At 40.0% G+C, this 22,528-nt stretch overlaps 1 protein-coding gene across 1 annotated transcript; it reads right to left on the reverse strand.

The window, feature by feature from the left end:
• Nucleotides 1-8,134: 8,134 nt before the first annotated feature.
• REELD1 (reeler domain containing 1) lies at nt 8,135-22,130 on the reverse strand. Its single transcript, XM_081959180.1, has 6 exons — nt 21,663-22,130; nt 17,849-18,071; nt 17,084-17,256; nt 14,795-15,089; nt 12,250-12,313; nt 8,135-9,140 (listed from the first exon to the last, which is right to left on the reverse strand). The coding sequence occupies exons 1-6, from the start codon at nt 21,937-21,939 to the stop codon at nt 8,526-8,528; spliced, it is 1,647 nt and encodes a 548-aa protein (XP_081815306.1). The 5' UTR covers nt 21,940-22,130; the 3' UTR covers nt 8,135-8,525.
• Between the last annotated feature and the right edge of the window lie 398 nt (nt 22,131-22,528).

The following is a 22,528-nucleotide window of genomic DNA, read 5'->3' on the forward strand; positions in this document are numbered from 1 at the left end:
CTGCCTGCTTAGTAGCTCCAGTCCCTCCCTCCCTGGGAGTCCAGGTGCTTCAGTGAGTGGCACACAAAACTTTGGCCGGGCTCCTCGAAAGACACAGTTTGCAGGGGGAAGATCTAGCACCCAGCTGGCTACAAGGCAAACATTCATTCTTGGCCGTATTTGAGATTCCGAGCTGCAATGGACAGTTGACCTCGGGCGCTTCTCTCCGCTAACAGACAGCCAAGCTAAGTGACTGAAGAACCCCATCCCGTCTCTACTTCATAGTGGTCCACAGGATTTAAAATTTTGAATGTAGTGGTCCCTGAGGTCCAAAATGTTGGTGATCCCTACTCTAGGGCAGAGTCTCCCAGCCCCCATGGACTGGCACCAATCTGAAACCAGGCCACGCAAACAAGCGAAGCCCTATCTGCAGGCAGCATATGAAACTGTACCCTCTCTGGTTCTCAGAAAATTCTCTCTGTGGAACTGGTCCCTGCTGCCAAAAGATTGGGAGCCGTTGCTCTAGGGATCAAATCCTGTTGGCCCTTAAGAAAGCTACTAACACCAGGTTTCCCCCCAAAAATCTTGGGGATGTGATCTGACAATTGGGATGCCCCGCCCAGCTGCGGTAAATCATGGTTAGTTATTTGAGAAAAACCTATTCCCAGTGGGACATGATTTGATTCCCGATGTAGAATCAAGAGTCACCACGATGTAGTAAAGATGTGGAGACTCTAGAAAGAGTGCAGAGAAGAGCAACAAAGATGATTAGGGGACTGGAGACTAAAACATATGAAGAACGATTGAAGTAACTAGGTATGTCTAGCTTAAGAGAAAGAAGGACTAGAGGAGACATGATAGCAGTGTTCCAATATCTCAGGGGTTGCCACAAAGAAGAGGGAGTCAAACTATTCTCCAAGGCACCTGAGGGTAGAACAAGAAGCAATGGGTGGAAACTAATCAAGGAGAGAAGCAACTTAGAAGTATGGAGAAAGTTCCTGACAGTTAGAACAATTAATCAGTGGAACAGCTTGCCTCCAGAAGTTGTGAATGCCCCAACACTGGAAGTCTTTAAGAACATGTTGGATAGCCATTTGTCTGAAATGGTATAGGGTTTCTGCCTAGGCAGGGGGTTGGACTAGAAGACCTCCAAGGTCCCTTCCAACTCTGCTGTTGTATTGTATTGTATTGTATTGTATTGTATTGTATCGTATTGTATTGATTATTTATTCACACATAATATAGTGGGAGGGAGAGAGGGAGGAATAGAAAGACAGAGAGGATGGATGGATGGATGGATGGAGAGAGCGAGAGCAGGAGGGATAGAAAGACAGATGATGGATAGATGGAGAGAGGGAGAAAGGGAGGGATAGAAAGACAGATGATGGATGGATGGATGGATGGATGGGTGGGTGGGTGGATGGAGATAAAATGATGGTAAGGGCAGATTTTAAAATAGAAAATGAAAAAGATTGTGTAGATGGGTAAACTAATCATAGCTTACATCTAATCTTCTTTTAAAAGTTCTAAGTAAAAGAATACAATTAAATAAATGTATGCTATACATGGCAGAAATGTTATGCCAAAAAATACAATGAAAATGCAAGGTCTTTATTGATGCATCCCAGTGGTTTTGACTTAGGGCTAGCAATCTGAGCTACAAAAACTAGGATGACCAGCAGATGGGAAGAAAAGTTAGAGATTTATGTCTCTCTCTGGGATCGATCTTGCCACCTTCTGATTTTTTGCAACCCAAATTGGTAGTCCTATGAGCCTGTCTGCAATATGATTCTAGGAATCTTAAAAGTGTGTGTTTGTGTCTCAGTACATTCTTATACATAAACTGAACAAATGCCCTCTTTTTCTTGGGGAAAAAAGTCTGAATTAAACAATACATTTAGCAATAGTGCCCTCTTGTGGAAAATATAGGCACCTGCAAAATGAATAGAATGGATTGCTTTCCAGATTAGAATGGAAAGTAATTATCCTGCTGCTAAGATTAGTATTATTCAGTTACTGTAAGCCTTCATGGCAATTGGAACAGGATTTTATGTATTTTTAATATCATCATCATCATTTGCATCTCCAAGCATGGAAATGTATCGCTAGGGAAAACTTCAGCTGTTGAACATGGCTGCTAATCGTGACTTCTTGCCGAGTTTTATCGCATTGATGTATCTGTCAATAATTAGATATGTACACATTGCAAAACAATTGCTGTTCCAGAAGCTACATTCACTGGAAATTTTAAGGAGACATCTAGAACAGGGGCATCCAACCCTGGCCACTTTAAGACTGGTGGGCTTCAACTCAGTGGTGCAATTCAGCCGGTTCTATCCGGTTCGGGCGAACCGGTAGCGGTGGCAGCGGGAGGTTCTGCCCACCTGCCCAGATGTCATCCCGTCCTGTTTTTGACGCTCTGCACATGCGCGGAAGGTCCTGTGCATGCGTGGAGGTGGCGCCTGTGAATGAAGTGTGCATGCACGCACGCTCACATTTGCGAACTGATAGCAAAGATAAGTTGATTTCATCCCTGCTTCAACTCAAAATTCTCCAGCCAGCCATCATAGCTGGGAATTGAAGTCTTAAAGTTGTCAGGATTGGATGCCCTGATCTAGATAATGGCAGCTTGGGGTATATTGTGTCATATTCATCTAGGACCCACCTGTGATTGTGGTTTAAAAGGGAGAAAGTGTCCCACAGAATGAAGAACAACTTAGAATTAAAGGAGCACAGTACCCACAACAAAGTGTGTATGCCACAAAGTTTCTTATACTTGTACACCAGTTAGTGAATGTATTTTTTCCAAAGAGCCAAGATGACTAATATACTACTAGACTACAGTTTCCATAGTTCCTACTAGGCAATTTAATCAAATAAACCTGAAAGAATCAGGTTCAGACATCCATTGTAGATAAAAATATTAAGGGAAATAAGCATGGATTCTCATACAGTAAAATATGCATGGGGGCAACTTGCCCACCTGAAACCTGTTTCAGAGGCTTGGCTTACCTAGTGCACAAAGACAAAACGAAGCACATTAGGCAAAGGTAAAGGTTTCCCTCGCACATATGTGCTAGTCATTCCCGACTTTAGGGGGCAGTGCTCATTTCCGTTTCAAAGCCAAAGATCTAGCATTGTCCGAAGACATCTCCGTGGTCATGTGGCCCACATGACTAAACGCCAAAGGCGCACAGAACGCTGTTACCTTCCCACCAAAGGTGATTCCTATTTTTCTACTTGCATTTTTACATGCTTTCGAACTGCTAGGTTGGCAGAAGCTGGGACAAGTAACAGGAGCTCACTCCATTACCCAGCACATTGCAATTAATCAAATTGTATGGTTATAGTAATGGTATGAACCACATCTACATTACAGGGAAGATCTGTCTAAGGCTAGGCCTCTTTTAGAAAAATCAGAAATCTTTTTTTTTCCAGAACCTAGCTCATAAACTTCCTCTTCCTCCAGGAAAGTACAAATATGCCATTGCTAATCTTTTCAGTCCTTGTTTAAAAGTCAAACTGTTAGCTAAAAGAATTTTCCATTGACCTTCTAACTAAGCACATATAGGATTACTTTGGACATTATCTTCTCTTTTATGAGTTGAGGTCAGCACCCTATTAAGTATTATGTCACATCAACATTTCCCCCTCGCTGGCGAAGGACTGGCCTTGGCATCTCAGCAGTAGCACCTAATGAGTGACAATACATATTAATTGTTATTATGATCTTTGGCTGGCCTGTAAAACAGCCACTGTTGATAAAGAATCAATTACGGGTTGACATTAGAAGTAGCTCAGCTGTAATGGATAGTGCAGTTCCAAGCTTCAATGGGGACATCAGGCATCCCTGACCTTAACCTGCAGAATCAAAGTCCTTCTGGTTACTATATGAGTTGTTAGCAGATCACCATCTAGGGACCCTATTATTGGACTGGAGTCATTAAAGCCACTGCAAAATAATTATCATAATAAAGTGCCATTTAAGAAAAGGCAGCTGGATAGGGCACTGAAGATGAGGTAATGCAAGTACTTCAAGCAAATAACATGAGAAATCAGTAATACGAAGCCATGATGCACGAACAGCAAATCTGAAAACACAATGGACTAATAAAATGGATTCTCACTTCTTGCAAATAAAACATACAAATGATAGGCCTGCTAATCATATGTTGGTTGGTATGACTGCTCTGCAGTCAGCTGACTTTCCTCAAAGTATCATGAAATCATAAAGAAATCTGCCCGTTTTTAATCCCTTCAGAAAAAAGAGAGAGAGAGAGATCGTGAGAATGCCCCCATGCTCTCTGGACATTTGTTCCTCATGAGTAGATTGCAGGAACTGAGGTTTTGGCCATTATTGTGTGAGCTGAGTTCCACCAAGCTCTGAACCATTAATAGAGTCTATATTGTGTGAAGAAAAAAACTAACCAAACTCTTTTTCTTGACAAATTTTGGAATTGCTTTTTAAATGCTTTACAGTTCTAAGAATCTGTGGATCAGCAAGTTTTACAACATTCACTGGGAATCTTCTTCAACCTTGGAGAAGTAATTAATTTCAGGACGCAAACATAAACCAGTGACATACTGCTACTTGCTGAGGCAACAATTATACTAAACTCTACTTATCTCACCTTGAAAGATCATAGTCCAGTCATCTTGACTTATTTTACCTATCATTTGTATTTCACATGCATATGCAGAAATTTTACTTCTTAAGAAGTAAAGTAATTTTTACTCTTTACTTATTAATTCAATTTTTAAAGCACCAACTCTTTGGAACTGACTTTGATCTGCAAACTGTGTAGATTAAACAGCCAGCCAAATTTGTATATGTTTTTCCTTATTCCTTATTTTCTTATTTTGTCAGAATTTGGGCTGAAAGAATTCTGAAGAAAACAGAAGTTTGTATGCTTCTGCTTCATCTTGGTTGGTCCTTGCAGAGGGAGGGGTCTGGTTTTTTTGTTTATTTTTCACATTTGCCTCCATGAACAAAGAGCTTTCTCATCAACAGATCTGGGGGCTTCACAAGAGAAATGCCTTTTTTCTGACTGCAGCAGAGGTGGGTTTGTACCAGCTTGTACACACGAAGCGAACTGGTACCAACACTGGTAGAAATCCACTCCTGGACCGCAGAGTGGACTTTCTACTTTACACCAGGCCCTCAGATGAACTTCAGCAAAGGTTAGCTTTACTGTGTGATTTTTAAAAAAAAAATACTTTATGTTTGTTATGCTTTTCTTCCATTAACAATTCTTACACACTGACACACTTCAAGCAAGTGTTCTCAAAATTTAGTTCGGTTTTGAGTTCAGGCTAATTTTATTCCCCGAGTTTCTTCATTTCTGATTGTCTATGAACTAGAAAACAAGGTGATGGCTGGATTTATAGTTTGAAAAAAGCTGAAACGTAGCTACACAGCTAACCTTATACATTAAGTTGACAGGTGAATGATCATGTTCACTGAGCAAAAATTAGAGCAAACTGTGACAGCCATTCTACCTCACTTTCTAAACTCCCTTGTCATTCCATGGTCCTGTATGTTGCCAGAATTGCTCATTGTGGCTATTTAATAAGAAGCTGGGGGGAAACAGAGAGAAAATTGTGCTACTTTATTTTCCTACTCTTAATACAAGGGTTTCATCTTCTCTACTGAAGCTATGAACAAGTCTTTTTAAAAGAAAAAAGGACTGTAGGCTATAGCAATTCCTGTTCAACACAGATACAGAAATAGTAGAGGAGGATGCAAGTTTTTGTTATTTATTCATAAACTGCTAAGCCATCAGAACAAACTTTTTAAATGAAAGCTGATAGTTGTTTAAATATTTACCAGTTTGTTGACCTATTTTCTCAGTTAATTAGGAATCACATTAACAATGTATTGAATATATAAAGCCTTTAAAATTAAGCATCAATTGTGAGGTGCAGAATGTGTTTATTTAGGAAGACCTGTGCTAAATAGTTTCCTTACTTTACATGGGAATCAGGAGCCAATCCAATTTAGTCACACGATGAATGTAAGAACATTGTCCTTGCTGCATTGGTTTTGTAAAGTAGTAAAACACACAATTCTAGGAACTATTTAATCATAGCTGGAATAATTTTTAGTAAAGCATTACTTCCAATAAAAATGAATTAATGATCTATACATTTCTAATCTAACGTGGTGGTGTACTTGTTTTATTCTACTTTTAAGTAACCAAAATCTATACTTGTGCTATTGAAAGTTGCAGTTCTATAAACAAAAGTCTTGTCTTAAGAAAAATGTGTCAATTAAAGTAAATGTGGGTAGAAAAATGAGGGTTAGACAGCATTACCACCAGATGGATTCGTAACTGGCTGACCAACCACACTCAGCATATAGTCTCAATGGAATTGCATCTACATGGAGGGAAGTATGCAGTGGAGTACCCCAAGGCTCTGTTTTAGTCCCAATACTCTTCCACACCTTCATCAATGATTTGGACAAGGGGATAGATGGGGAACTCATCAAATTTGCAGATGACACCAAGCTGGCAGGAATAGCCAACAATCCAGAAGACAGGCTTAAGATATGGAAGGAGCTTGACAAACTTCAACATTAAGCGCTATCTAACAAAATTAAATTCAATGGTAAAAAGAGTAAGGTTCTACATTTAGGCAAGAAAACAAAATGCACAGATACAGTATATGTGGTACCTTGCTCAATAGTAGTAACTGTGAGAGGGATCTTGGAGTCCTAGTGGACAACCATTTAAATATGAGCCGGCAGTGTGCTCCAGCTGCCTAAAAAGCCAACACAGTTCACAGCTCTTCACTGGGAATAAACAAGTCAAAGATTGTTGGTGCTAATTCAAAGTTTATGGGTCATTTTTCCAACTTTCTTCTGCTATCAGGAAGAGTTGGCGCCACTGAATGGGCTTCCTTCAAGAGGGCACAGCTGGAGTAAGACTTTCGGGTCAAAAGCCCTCCATGTTTGTCTGAAATGGATAAACTGACTTCTTTGATTAGAGAAAGCATTGTTTTTAGTGACTGGAAGCCTCTTTTATAGACTTCTTGTATAAAAATGATTTTTTTTGGTGATTTACGGTTTTTTGATGATTAAACACAATAGATTATAGAAAGAAAAGAATCGTGATGTAACTTTAGAGAAAGAAATTAAAATGACTATAAGTACAAAGAGGTTTGTATTTATAACAGTTGTGAAGAATGTTGGAAACCACTTCTTTTATAACTTTTTTCTTTCTTTTCTATTTTTCTTTAAGTTTGTTCCTTTCTAGTGCTTTTCGCTTTTTCTCTGGTTTCTTTCTTTCTCTTCCCTTCAGGTTGTGCTATACAATACAATACAATAGCAGAGTTGGAAGGGACCTTGGAGGTCTTCTAGTCCAACCTCCTGCCTAGGCAGGAAACCCTATACCGTTTCAGACAAATGGCTATCCAACATCTTCTTAAAGACTTCCAGTGTTGGGGCATCCACAACTTCTGGAGGCAAGCTGTTCCACTGATTAATTGTTCTAACTGTCAGGAAGTTTCTCCTCAGTTCTAAGTTGCTTCTCTCCTTGATTAGTTTCCACCCATTGCTTCTTGTTCTGTCCTCAGGTGCCTTGGAGAATAGCTTGACTCCCTCTTCTTTGTGGCAACCTCTGAGATATTGGAACACTGCTGGTTTCTAACTTTTTATTTAAAAGTTTTAATTATATGTCTATATATCTGTAGCGTCCACGTTGGGACTTCCTGAGGTGAACAAAACCTTCTTGTTCTTTAATAAACTTCTTTTCCAATAGTTTTTATCAAACTGATCTGGGAAGGAAACAAAGCAAACGCCCATCTGTGTGCATCTAACAAGCCAAGGTGTAAATGGTAAGAAGAAGCTTTCTTTCCATTTACACCTGATGAGGAGCCATGTCCCAATCCCAAAAGGTGGCATTTACTGTATCTTTGTTTCATTTCTGGAGATCAATTCATAAGAAAGCCAGCCAGTGTGTTGTATGCCAGGAATCAATTTTCTAAAACGCAAGTGTTGCTCTCCATTGTTTTTTTGTTTTTTTCCTGAAATGGAAAGTTAGTTCAAGTGGCAAAATTTGACTGATCTGAGAAATATCACACACATCAAATCAAAGCCACTAAGTGAGAAGAGGGATGAAGGGTTGGGTTTGTTTGAAAAAGAAGAACCAGAAGAAAAACTTCATTTATTTATTTTTTTGCAAAAACTAACTACAAGAGACCTAAGTTAATTGCAGTTCTTGTTACTCGTAGCATTCAAATGCACCAACAAAACAAAGATGCCCGCAGAATTCATTTTAATAAGTATGGGTATTAACTGTAATACTTTGAACAAAAAAAATGTGGCATTTGAAACGAAGAACATCTCCGTTTTATAATACGTATCAAATAGTTAAGAGTCCACTGTAATATAATTAAAGCATGCACGTTTTGATTGTGTTCACTTAAATGAATATATGCAATTAGTCAGATGTTTATGTTCTTAGTAATATTTATCATAGCCTCAAAGATGAACACACTTCAACTATAAAAGAACAATATCAATAATAGTACAATGAACTGACTCTCTACATAGCAGCTTTTTTAACACTGCTTGAAGGGCTGATCCAGTTGTACTCTGCCTGCACCACGACAAAGCTATTTTCCCGTATCTTCCTGAAGTGCATCATCTCTCCACTGTCTTGGAGTGCGACGACATTATTATCTGGCTCACTAAAAGAGACTTCAGTCCGCTTATGACAATACTGGGAATGGATGCAGCGGAGGCCAACAGCTAGGATCATGCCAAGGACAGCAGAACAGCCAAGGAGAACACCAAGTTGAGCTGCTACAAGACGTGACTCTTTGGGTGACTTTCCTTTTCCCACTCCAGAAACAGCAGCTTGGGGTTTTATCCTTGTTACTTTTAGGAGGGTGTTCCTGGAAACCTCCTTCTGATTGTATGTCTCCTGCCCAGAGGTGGGAAATTCAGCCTGGGGCAGAAAGTTCAGTGGAACTTTCTGTGTTATTGGTTCTTTATTTGCTATCTGGCTTGAAACTGCTGATAAACTTCGGTAAACATCTCTATTCTCTTCTCTATCCAAATCTTCTGGCATTGGAGAGTCCCAAAACTTGACCAATGGTGAAGTTGTAAGGGGAGGTGCAGACTTAGTTACATCGGGAGTCGGATTCATCAAAGTCTCCTTGAAAGCAAAAACATTAAATGCATATTGGATGGAATAAAGATAAAGGTTCCCCTTGCACATATGTGCTAGTTGTTCCCGACTGTAGAAGGCGGTGCTCATCTCCCTTTCAAAGCCGAAGAGCCAGTGCTGTCCGAAGACGTCTCCGTGGTCATGTGACGAGCATGACTCAACGCCAAAGGTGCAGGGAATGCTGTTACCTTCCCACCAAAGGTGGTTCCTATTTTTCTACTTGCATTTTTTACGTGTTTTTGAACTGCTAGGTTGGCAGAAGCTGGGACAAGTAAAGGAGCTCACTCCGTTATGCGGCACTAGGGATTTGAACCGCTGAACTGCTGACTTTTTCTGATCTGCAAGCTCAGCATCTTAGCCACTGAGCCACCACGTCCCTATTTGGATAAAATAGATTACTTTATTTGAGATCTAACAGTGGCCTTAATTGAGCATCATGGGAATAAAGAAAAGATCTCATTGTAATCTCCAGATAATAATGATTAAGTTACAAATAGTCTTCCAGTTACATCAACAATTGAGCCCAAAATTTATGTTGTTTAGTGAGACCTTTGTTAAGTCGGTTTTACACCATTTTACAACCTTTCTTGCCATAGTTGTTAGTAGAATCACTGCAATTGATAAGTTAGTAGCCCAGTTGTTAAGTGAATCCTGACTTCCCCGTTGACTTTGTTTGTCAGAAGGTCACAAAAGGTGATCATTGAACCTTGGGACGCAGCAACGATCATAAATATGAATGAGTTGCCAAGTATCTGAATTTTGATCATGTAATCATGGGGATACTACAAAGGTTGTAATTGTGAAAAATGGGCATGTCACATTTTTCCATGCTGTTGAATGTTCACTAAACAAACTCTTATAAGTTGAGGACTACCTGTATTACCATTGTTTATCGTAAACTCTGTTGAGGTCTGAGATAGAATTTTTGAGCCCCTAGTCTTCTCACTATTCATGTAGTTTTAACATAAAGTAGCATCCAGTTTTATCTAATCAAGCTGCTAAGATTATCTATCTTCTCTGTCATACTGCTAGTCCCTTGCTGACCTGCTTTCTCACTTCTGAAGGAGGCCTTTGTGATAGAATTTAATACCATGTTTCCCCCAAAACAAGACCAGGTCTTATTTTCTTTTGATGCCCCCCCCCCCCCCGAAAAAAAACAGCTAGGGCTTCTTTTTAGGTAGGTCTAATTATTGACTCATCTCGCCGCTGCAGCACTGACAGCCTCACCCAGCAGGAACTCGCTGCCAGCCCACTTCTTCTGCGGACATGCTGGCCAGCTGAATTCACCCTCCTTTAAAGCCATTTTTCGCCCTCCCCAGGCTGCAGAGGCTTTATAGGAGCCTGGGGAGGGCGAAAAGAGCCCCCCGCCCTCCCTGGAGGCCGTCTGGAGGCTTCATGAGCTTCCCTGAACCCTCCAGAGTGCAAAAAACCCGCCCTACGGGCAAACCAGAAGTTCAGGAACGCACTTCCGGTTTGCTCGGAGGGTCGTTTTGAGCGCTCCGAAAGCTTCAGGGAAGCCTCTTGACGGTCCCTGAAGCCTTCCGGTGACTTCCGGTTTGCTCGGAGGGTCGTTGTGACTGCTTTGGAGGCTTCAGGGAAGGCTCCTGAAGGTCCCTGAAGCCTCCAGAGAGCTTCCCGGGGGCGGAGGCTGTTTTCGCCCTCCCCATGTTCCTACAAAGCCTCTGGAGCCTGGGGAGGGCGAAAAAAGCATGCAAAAATGGGGGGTTGCGCCTGTAGTGCGTGCATGCATACTGGGGGATCACGCATTGCATTATGGGTGTGGCACGCCTGCACATGACCCCCCTGCACTCCCCCCATTTATGGCACACGAGCCAAAAAAGGTTCGCCATCGCTCCAATATAGAGTTGTATCATGTTTGCAGTAGATAATTATGTATACAATTGTGTTTGTTGTCGGAACAACATATATCTTTTTCCTGCTGCATTTTTTCACTTATTTTATAAGTTATGCATTTTTTGGATAATGTATGTTTTTTGTGTGGGGGGGGGGGGTTCTTTTCTTTTCTGACACTATTTTAAAAAAATATAAATATAAAAACACTTTGTATCTCACATCTTTACACATTCTTGTACTTGAAGATATTGGAAGTGGAAGAGGTGGAACTGAGAGAGAGAATTAGGCAAACTTCAAGATTAGCTAGACAGGGTCTTATTTTCTTTTGACCCCCGAAATAAGTGCTTAGCCTTATTTTGGGGGAGGTCTTATTATTTTTAAGGTTCAGGAAGCGGTGACCGTGGTCACCTCATGTCTGCTTCTGTGTTGCAATGTTTTTGAGAAGGGCTTATTTTCAGGGGAGGGCTTATTTTAGCACATGCTCTCAAAAGCCCAATTGGGTTTATTATCCAGGGACGTCTTATTTTCGGGGAGTTTTTAGACTACCCAGGTCAATGAAGAATTGCAGTTGCAATGAAGAGTTACAATTTCCCAAATACTGAATCACATTCCAATATATCTGATACCTGGGCTAAAAACAATGCCTTTTAGTTGGTCATCTTTGCAAGTTTTCTTTAAGAGAGTTCTTTTTTGATCAAAGATAACAAACATTCTACATAGGGCAAATGTATGACCACTCATTTGTTTAAGTGTTTAAGAAAAGCATGTAAACTGTTTGGAGTTATTGTAAGTCATTATATACCAGTATATACCATGTAAGCTATTTGAAGACATGTTGGTAAGTGTTCATAAATTAATTGTAAATGTTTTAATTTATCTCTGTAGTTTTAACTTTCTGATAAATAAAATAATTTTGTCATTATACTGTGTTTTAAATCATGACGAAGCTTTAGAAGCACTGCAGCATGTGAGTTACGAGTAAAACCACTGAAGTCTGGCAGAAAATGGGACTTCAATGTATGCAGTTTGAGGTTTCTCACTCAACAGGAGTAAGAATGATAGCACTTCTAAAAGAAAATTCTAAAAATTCTTATAAGACTGGACTTCTACAATGGAAAGAATTGAGGCTATTATAGAGGTGAATAGATTTTTTCTAAAAGATGTTATGTCTTAGCTTACTACATACGCATACACACACACACACACACACACACACACACACACAACCTCCCCAAAGGCTTACCTGCATGTTTTTCTTACACGTGAGACACAAGAGAGACATGGGAATACTTGAAACAGTTTCTGTCCTAAAATGTTGAAGAGGAAGTTCCAATTAATTACTTGTAATATTAGGAAATATTCAAAGATTGTACTGCACTATACTCATATTATACAGTTTGAATTCTATAGGCACTATGTATTTCTTATATTATTCATTTTACAAATAGAAAATGCAAGGACGAAAGCTCCCACATCTCAGCTATGCTATCCATGCTGAGTTATTTTTGCTTTTGGTCTGCTGAAATGCTGCTTCCTGTTTTGAATCTCTATCATTTTCGGAACAGATGTACAGAATTTTCAAGTAATCAGGATATCTCACAGATGCCAACTTCCAGTTCTCAGTCACAATTTTAACATCTTGTTGATGAGTGAGTGAGTAAGATCTTCACACCTCACTCACACATCTTTATAAATATAATGTATTCCCAACATTTAGAAAGTGGGATTTTCTAAGGACTCATCTAAGGACATTGCTCCTATATTAGTACTTCATAATGATTCAACAATGAGATGAAGTCATTACAGTAGGTAAATGATATAACAAACAATCTTGTTTGTCTTATTAAAAGGCAGGTATGGAAACTGTTCTGACCTAGGCTTCATAAAATCACGAAGTAGACTTCTTGTTCCGACAAAACACCTTTTTATTAAGATAATGTGAATTCCTCTCATTCACATCCAGCAAAGTCTTGAAAAACAGTCTTTCAAGGGTGAATTTACAACCACAGGCTTGGAGAGCTGCCAGGCCGCTATCTTCCAAACGCAATGCTGCACCATAAAATACTTGGCAAGGAGTCTCTGAGAGTCACGAACAAATCTTCACACTAATTAAACAAACTAATTGTCTTCTGCAAACTCCACTCCCCTTTAGCTCCTCTATCCCTATTGGAGGGGCCATTCACTGTCCCCCTGTGCCTTTATTCCTGAGTCGGTCCTTGTTCCTTAACTGTTCCCTTCTTCTGGCAGCTCTGCACATGAGTATATCGGGAACAGGCTCCAGCTGTTCTTCTGGCCCACTGATCTCCGACTCCAAAGGCAGCTGATAACTGTCAGATGGCCCTGGCCCCATCTCTGCCTCCAACACAGAGCACTCATCAGAGCCTTCCCCAGACTCCAGGACTGGCCCATGTTTGTCCTCAACCTCCTCACTGAGTCTGCCACCAGCTCTGCTGGCTGCTGGCAGGCCATAACAGAAACGTATGGCCTTCTGGTTGATACTTGGTATTTGATACTTCAATTCCCAGACACCTCAGCATTTATACAGCTACTAGCAGTTGTGAGGTCTGTACTAGATTAATTCTGAGAGATCCCATCTCAGTATGAACTAGAGCGGATAGGAAGTTTAAACTTTCCCAATAAGGCAAGTGAAAGAACTTGCATTGTTGGTAGCCATTCTGTTTTATGAGATACTGGTGGTAAACGTGGCTATGCCATGAGGATTTAAAAGTTTAGGATTATAGGAAATGCATCATTTCCATTAATGATGTGATTCAGTTAAATCTGCTTGTAGCAAATGTCTGTAAGATTGGGGCTTGAAGGCCAAGAAGAATATTATTTACTTAAAATGAAACACAACCTTAAGATTTAAGGGGTCCTTAGTGCTCTCTGAGTTTGGTTGTTTTCTTGCAGACATTTCATTACCCAAACTAGGCAACATCATCAGTGCTAGCATATAATGACAATTTTTATATACGCTACATTCACTGTGTGAAACTAGGCATTTTATAGAATGCCTAGGAAATCTGTAGAATGCCAAAATGGGACGTCAACGTATGAAATGCTTAATATTTCAGACATTTACTAAGCATTTCCATGCAATGCAAAAAAACAAACAAACCAGCAAGCCATGAAATACTCCCATTAAAATGCCATTCTAGCCTTCTTTGTTGCAACAAGTAGATCAATACTGGTCTCTTTCTCTTGTTTTTTTCCCCAGAAAGAAAGTCATGTACTTCAGTTTGTAGTTCTTTCATTTTCATATATGTGTCTTTTCAATAAAGGGTTAAGAGAAAGGTTAGTGTTAGGCAGAGGTCGTATTCAGCCATTTCTCTCTGATTCGGGTGAACCGGTAGTGGCGGCTGTGAGAGGCTCCACACACCCGCCCCGCCCCAACATAATGCGTGACCTTCTGCACATGCACAGAAAGTAGTGCGCATGCACAGAAGGTGGTGTGCGCTCACATTTGCGAACCGGTAGGGAAGGTAAGAACCCCACCAAGGGGGTTAGGGTTAAGATTAGCCTAAACCTGACCCTAGTCCTATCCCTACTCCTTTTCATGACTTTCTTTCATACTTTGCCTAAATAATTCTTGTCATTCTGTATAATGCCTAGTTACTATATACAGTGCCTAGGGAAAGCATGCAGCATATTTAAATACCAGAGATTTCATAATTTTCCTAAAATGTCACACATTCTATAGATTTCCTAGGCATTCTATACAATACCAGCTTTTCACACATTGCCATTAACACACACACACACATACACATTTAATATTCTCACAATACCTATTGTTTGCACTGGAAAAATAATCTTGCACACTGAAATTCAGATCCTGAAGCTGAAGGGATGATTCCAGAGTGGAACCACCATTTTTCTCTGTTCCATTACTGAGCATTATGTCATGCGAAGGGACCCGGTCTACAAAGGGCTCAGAAAGAAAACTTCTAGTGATGCCAACATCAGAGGCTGGTGTTCCGTGGGAAGTCGAATCCAAAGCCAGGGTTGCTTCAGTTCGAATCAGGCTGGGGGTGGGTGTAAACATCGCAAATGGAGTTACAATGGTGTCAGGAAGAGAATTTCCTTGTGGAAGGGAAAACAAAAACAAAGCATTTAAAAACAACTGGATAGAACAAAATATAAAACATGCTTATTTACATAAACATTTTCCATGTTAAACAATTGTCACATATATTATAAAGTATTGAGATGAATTATATAATTAGACAAACGTATTTCTAATCCATTGTTTTGTTTCTGAGAGAAGTCAATCAGATGCTCTCGAGAAGTTTATTGTCGATGGATACAGCCAGGCTACAAAAATTTCAGCAACGGGTTCTCTGCCCAGTTGCTGAGTGGGCGTGGGATAGTGGGCATGGCTAGTCGGCCTCCTGCACCACAGTGGGGGGGAGGCATTTTTGCCTTCCTCAGGCTCCTGAGGCTTTCCTCAAGCCTCTGGGAGGGCGAAAACTGCCTCCCCTGGGCTCCAAAGGCATTCCGTGAGGCATATTCCCCCCCCCCCCACCAGAGCCTCTGCACATACCCTGCACTTACCTCGCATCCAAAATGGGCCATGTGGAGACTCCTGGGAGAGGAGGGGCAGGGTGGGCAGGGCCAGCCAGAGGTGGGATTTGGAGGTCCCCCGAACTAGCCATAACATTAGCTACAGGTTCTCCCAAACCCAGGTGAACCTGTAGCAGCCTACAGAGCAGAGATTGTTATTGAATGCCATATTTTCTTTACTTGAGGCAGATCTGCTCTCCCACTTGGCCTAAGAACTGTTTGTGTCTCTCAAAAGGAAAAAAAGTTGTTCTAATGTTTAAAAGATGCAAAGCAAAGGAGAACAAGGGTATTTGGCCCTTTTAGTATAGTATAATATTTATTGTCATTGCACTTAAATACAACGAAATTGGTTTTAACCTCACTGGTGCAAAATTATAGCAGAAACGAAAAAAGAAAGAAAAAGAAAAAAAAACTAGTGTGTGCACGGAGTGATCGTGGTTGTATTTAAAAGTCTAACAGCCCAAGGATAACAACTGTCTTTAGACCTCTTTGTTCGGCTGGCTATACTTTGATGTCTTCTGCACGATGGTAGAAGTGCAAAGAGACACTGACCAGGGTATGAATCATCTCTGAGTATCTTCCTTACTCTGCTAAAGCAGCGAGATCTGGCGATGTCCAGTGATGTCAGTGGTGTCACAAGAAACCAATGGTTTCTTGTGCCGAATTGATCACTCTCTGTAGTGCCTTCCTGTCCGCAGCTGTTGAACCAGCATACCATACTGTAATGCAATATGTGAGGACACTTTCTATGGTAGACCGATAGAAAGAAGTCATCAGCCGTTGTTCCACCTGATTTTTTCGCAGGACTCTAAGGAAATGAAGTCTCTATTGGGCCTTTCCAATCACCAGAGACATGTTGTTTTTCCAGGTGAGATCTTGACTAATAAGCACTCCCAAGAACTTAAAAGAGGAATTCTCCACACAGCCCCCCTCGATATACAATGGGGCAGGCTCCTCTCTGTGCTTCCAGAAATCTAGCACCATCTCCTTTGTCTTATTAGTATTTAGTTGTAAGTTGTTTCTTGAGCACCATGCGGCTACCTTCTGGACTTCTTCCCTGTATGCTGATTCATCCCCTCCAGTTATGAGACCCAGCACCGTTATGTCGTCTGCAAACTTTATTATGATGTTGGATGGATCAGAGAATTTTCTTTTCCTACTTGCATCGAAAGATCCAAATGAGGGCTCATAAAGTTTATGCATATGAAGATATCACCTCATAATACACATGCACACAAAAAATCACCAAAAGCTATCCTTGCTCATTTATAATCTATTCACTTTACACAAGACTGTTAATTGAATAAGGGCAGTAATTAGAAATTAGTTGACTTGGACATTTTGCTCATGAAAATAAGAATCTACTTTCTGCCTCAATACATTTAGAATTCAATATGAAAGCTTGTGGCAAAAGTAACTATTGAATAGTTAAGAGAACTAAAAACAGCTAAAAAATAAAACGGGCACTTACAGTCTTTCCTACAAGAAAAAATGAGTGTCAGAGGACAACTTACTTTTTCCTACAGTGAATGTTCCTTTCAGATCAATAAGTTTCTGAAGTAGAGCTGGTTTAATTGTACTGGAGACATCATTATTTTCAGTAATTGTTCTATTCTTTATTTGTTGAGAAACAGTTGACGATTCAATCTTTTCCCAATAAACAAAGTACGACTGAACAACTGATAAACTGTAAAGTATTCAAAGAAAGGCCTTAGTCATTCTCTGCATCAATGAATCATTTAGTAAATTTAAAAAAAATCTTCAAAATCTGCAAGCAGTGTAATTGAAAAACACATGAAAATGTTAGGCATAAAACAATTTTACACTTAGATATAATATTCATACATCCTATATTTTGCTAATTAGAAACTCATACCAGACATGAATAAATTCTCTTCTTGGTTTTCCTATTCAAATAAATAAACAATCAGAATGTAAAATAACATTTTAAACATTTCCATATTTTTATCCAAAATCTAAAACATGCTCTATGCCAGGGGTCCCCAACCCCTCGGTTCATGGACTGGCACCAGGCCACACTATGCCAGTAACCGGGCCGCACAAACAAGTGAAGCCCCATCCATTGAATTCAGGCAGCAGGCAAAACCACACCTTCTCCGGTCTGCAGAAAAATCCTTCTCCATGAAAGGTTGAAGGCCACTACCCTATGCTCTTCTCAATGAAACCTGCAAACCAAAACACTTATCTGATTCTCATTAATTGAATTATTAGAATACTTCCTCAGGAGGCGACGTCATACTTAGCAAGCAAATACTTACAAGAATCTGATGTCTCCAATAGGCTGATCTGGGGCTTTCCACACAAAAGACAAGTTTCTCTTGAGTGATTTGTCTGAATGGGTAACGGTGTCACCATCTTCAAAACAAGTCAGCAGTTTGGAGCCAGGAGGAATGTATACAAATGTGCCGGTTATTTGGTCATTCAGTACCCTGCGAGCTTGAAGCATGAAGCCCATAAAATCACGTGAACTCCTGATTGTAACTGGAGGGGAGGGGGGAAAGATTGTGATGCAAAAACATTTATATTACTGTAGATGTGGGGCCGAAGAGGAGAGGGTTTCTGTTAAGTATTCAGAGTGAAGCAAGTAGGCTTCACTCAGGTCCACTATTCTGGCGGGAAACGAGATTGAATCTGATCGGTTGAGCTGTCTGAAAGCTCCCTATATAAGGGCAAGACAAGCAAGTTGCTGGATTGTACATAGTTGCCGAATAAAGAGCTGCTTGTTGTTGAAGCCTGAATATTGTCTCTTCCATTCGCCCTATGTAACAGTTTCTGAGATGAAGTCCACCTACAACAATTTATTGTAGAGGTTATGTTTATACTAGCATTCACTTGCTTCACATTTCAGATGTGCTTCTGCTCACAACCATGTTTTCTGGAAGGAATTGAGCATAAGTATGATTGACAAGTAGGAAATAATTTCATTCCAAACTCTTACCTTTTTTTTTTTTTTTGAAAGCCTGTGATACAATTTGTCAGAAGACATATAAAACCCTCAAGCAATTTGGCAATATTTTAGAAGTTCTACTGAAGTAAAACATTAGTGCTATGGCTTGGGGAAAAAAGAGGTTGCTGTTATGTGTGCCAGAACTACAGTGAACACATTTTTCTTACATATTGTTCAACCATTCTCATCCATTTGTTGGGGAAAAAATAATTTTCTTTTTTCCCCCCAAAGCAGATGAGAAGTTGCATAGTGTGTGATATTCTGGCATATTGGTGGTGATATAGGGGCTACAGAGACCATTTGTGAGAGCTTCCTATCTTTTATCGTACAATCCTCTTTTCAAATATTTGCAGCTTTCTTGGCTTTTTATATTCAATTAAGTCCCAAGGGAGGAAAGTTCCCCTATAGAGCTTCCCATATGGGGACATGTAGGCATAGTGAGACTTCAGAGCAAGAAACAGAGGGGCAACAAGACAGTAATAGCAGCAGCGTTTTCCAATTAGTGCAAAAGTCTACCCAGAGAAATGGGAAAGCGCTTTCCAATCTTCTCAAAAGCAAAGGAGCAAAACAAAATCTACTTTTAGAGAGAAATAACATTTTCAAGAAATTATAAAATCGGTTGAATCCCAATATTGCACCTTTATTTCCTATCATTCTCCCTTCACTGTAACCCCTCTTCCTTAAAAAGATGCAAATTTTAGGCCGGTTCAGTCATTCCACATTTAACATGAAACTAATAGAGATAAAAATAGAATAGTGTCTATTCTACTAATCACATCACCAATTCTTTTATCTTTATTTCTTTCTCCCATTACATTTTTTTGAGCAAGATTATGAAAATACAAAAGATAAACAAAAGAAAAAACTATGAAATGTTAAAGACAACGAACGACAGAAAAAAACTTGAACAGCACTAAGAAAAGTTGTCAGGAAGGGAATATGGAAGAGATATACAGGACAATAATTGTGATAGCGATGAGCCTTTCTCCTGCCTCAGACATTTGAGCTGCCTTTTATGAGAAGGAATGCCTAGAAGATGTGATAGTGTTGTAGGTAAGGGTTCGTGAGGCACAATTCCACTTTTTGTTCCCCACATTGGAGGAGACTAACTAGGACTTTTCCTTTGCTAAGCTAAAAGCAGAAAATCTGAGCATCCTTGGGTCACAGAGAAGACTATTGGGTCTGAAACCTTAATTTATGGCTTCTGGCACATAACCTAAATCAGAGTTTCTCTTTGGAATATTATAATCTCTTATAAACAAAGAATGCATATGCACTGGGAGCTTCAAAACTTTATTTATTCAAAAGCTTTATCTATTCAATAAACCCAGCAGCACAATACACATATCATAAAGACTGTCAGAGTTCCAAATAGCATCTAAAAGTAAATCAGAATCCAAGGCAAAGTATTGCTCAAAGTTCCAATTTATTAAGAGAGCTAGGTTGGCACATCTGGGAAAACCTGAAACAGAAAGTTTCCTGGTTTTCCCCACTTAGTTGAAAGTTCAAGATCTTGCCCCCACCCCCACATCACATGGTCCAATCTTCCACTGCCATGCTGGCAGTTCCACCCATCCAGTTCCGGTCAGGTGTAGAGGTGCAAAGACAAAGGATGACCTTGGCTTTCTAGAAAGAGTTTTGTTATAGCTACATTGCATCTTACTCCTACAATCCCCCTCCCATTTTCCCACAATAGAAAATGCATGGTAGAATAATAGAAAGTGTGGCAGGCCAAAGATCCAAAAGAAAAGATGGTTGCAGGCCTGACACAGATCAGTATAATGATTAAAATGTTGCACTAGGAGTGGGGAAACCCAAGTTCAAGCTATACTTAACCATAGAAATGTAGGGGAATTTAAATGTCATTTCCCATCAATCCAGAGCTGTTCTTGGAACTGTAATAAATGGAGTTCCATATTATTTGTCTTGAGGACCTGGTGTAAAGGTATCATATAATACAATTATTTTTTATTGATACTGATTTATGGAGTTTTGTGTTGGGTGATTTGGGCACTAAACTTAATTAGCCAATGAAGGCAAGAGACAATGCCTGTAATGGAAGTTCTCCGCCTGCTTATTTTAAGCCCTTCTAGCTCTCTTAAGAATGCCTTATCTGTTGCTCTGATAGAGAACTTCACTTTGTTGAAATACTATAAATTCCACAGCAGAAGGTGAAGTCATGTCCTTTGATGAGGAAAGTAGGGAATAGTAAGCAGTAGTAATTCATAAGTTCTTTGCAAAAATACTGATGCTTTCTTTTCAACTTTGTCCGATGTATGGGCCTACTACTACTAAATTTACAAGTCCTGTTTTTAGAAGTTCTGTTTATAAGGAAATAATTATGTCTGAAACTGCACCCTAGAAACCTAATGCAAATAAATCATCGCATGTATTATAGGAGCAGATGTCTTCTCTGCAGCATTTTATCTTCCCAACATAGCTGAATGCATATCATTGTGAGAAGCATATAAAGCACATTTTTCTAAAGTTACTCCAACTACTTCAGAGATAACTAATGTCTTCTTCCTGTTGGCCTTTTTTTTAAAAAAAATAAATCTTCCTGTTTACAAATTAATTCTGTCTTCCTGCCTTAGAAAACCAAGAGGGATGTTGAAAAATGAAGACCGTTCTCCACAGCAAAATTCCCCAAAGAAAGCAAAAACCGAAGACCCACAAGTATGGACAAACCACCAAGAAGCATATCAAAGGCACTGTGGACAGGAAAGTTGGGCAACTTCTTCTCTGAAGCTTAATTTGGCTTTTCTGTCTTCTTTTTCCAGAGTACCAGGGAGGATGGCTGGAAAAGTGGTCATGACAACTAACTCAGCAGGACTACATTTTCACCCTTTGGGACAGTTTTCGGGCTTTTTTATTTTAGTCAAAATAGGTCTAAGAAATTTCACACATGTATTTCAAGACAGAAAAATAAATGTCGCCTTCCCATTGCTCTTTTGGCGGTGTGATTCTCAGAATTGTGGATCAAGGTGCAAAAATGGACTGTGATCACGTGTCCCTCCCCAAATCATGGCTTATTGTGAACACCTTATTGATAGCCTTGCACTAAGCTGCTATCTACAGCCTTCTAATTACTCTTGAGAAGCCTGTAATCAGGTGCTATTTCTTACCTGGTACCTTGTCACCTGGAGAAAAGGAAGTGTTGGTGTGGATGGTGATGTAATTATTCTGAGGATTCTGAAGGTGAGCTCGGATATGTTTGGGTCTCATATCAGAACAGGCAGAAAGGCTGGCCCCATGGGAAAAGGCATCCGTGTATGAAACCAAGTACAGGATTGTAAATGCCCACAGAACAAGAAAGGACCATGCTTTCATCTTGCCCTCTGCCTGACAGGGAAAAAAACCAAATACACTTATATACAAATGTGTGTGTGTATGTTCCAGCATAACTCTGGAACACCTAGAGCAATTTCAACCAAACATAGTACACAGATGATTTACTCTCTGGAAACAAATACTGTGGGGGTAAGACACCTCTAAAACCCATCTGGGTGTGGGTTCTGTTAAGATACAGCCTGTTGTGCCTTAAAATGGCTTCTACTGTACTGCTGTAAAATGGCTTCTACTGTGCGGCTTCAAAGTACTCCACAAGGGTGCTCCCTCTGGTAAGAGGGAAAATCCAACATTAGAAATTATGTTTGGTCTGGACATTTTCGCCCTATAAATAAATACCCGGGCAATGTTGGGTTATCGGCTAGTCTTTATATAAAAGATAGACAACCCGAATGAAGTTATTAGTAGCATCTTTTGTGAAGTTCTGCCTTGGTGAGTCCACAAAGTACAACTTCTCCAGAACAAAGTGGTAGCTTTGACTTCTTAGCTGGGAACTGTTTTGAACTGAACTTTCTGTTGTGTGTGGTGGGGCTACGTCAGAAACCTCTAGAGTATAATTTCTCAACTGCAACAACTTTATGATGTACGTATTGTCTGGACTTTTAACTTTCAGAATTCTGGCTGAGGATTTCGGGGAGTTGAA

The sequence above is a fragment of the Natrix helvetica genome, assembly GCF_964273705.1.
Source record: "Natrix helvetica genome assembly, chromosome: 7".
Lineage (NCBI taxonomy): Eukaryota > Metazoa > Chordata > Lepidosauria > Squamata > Natricidae > Natrix > Natrix helvetica.

Excerpts from the sequence above, each read along its gene's own strand:
- REELD1 (XM_081959180.1), bottom strand. The coding sequence starts at position 21,939 with ATGCTGGAACATACACACACACATTTGTATATAAGTGTATTTGGTTTT. Across the intron at positions 17,257-17,848 it reads ATTGGAGACATCAGATTCTT|TTTATCAGTTGTTCAGTCGT; the intron begins GTAAGTATTTGC and ends AATACTTTACAG. Across the intron at positions 9,141-12,249 it reads CGTGTAAGAAAAACATGCAG|GAGACTTTGATGAATCCGAC; the intron begins GTAAGCCTTTGG and ends TTTGCTTTCAAG.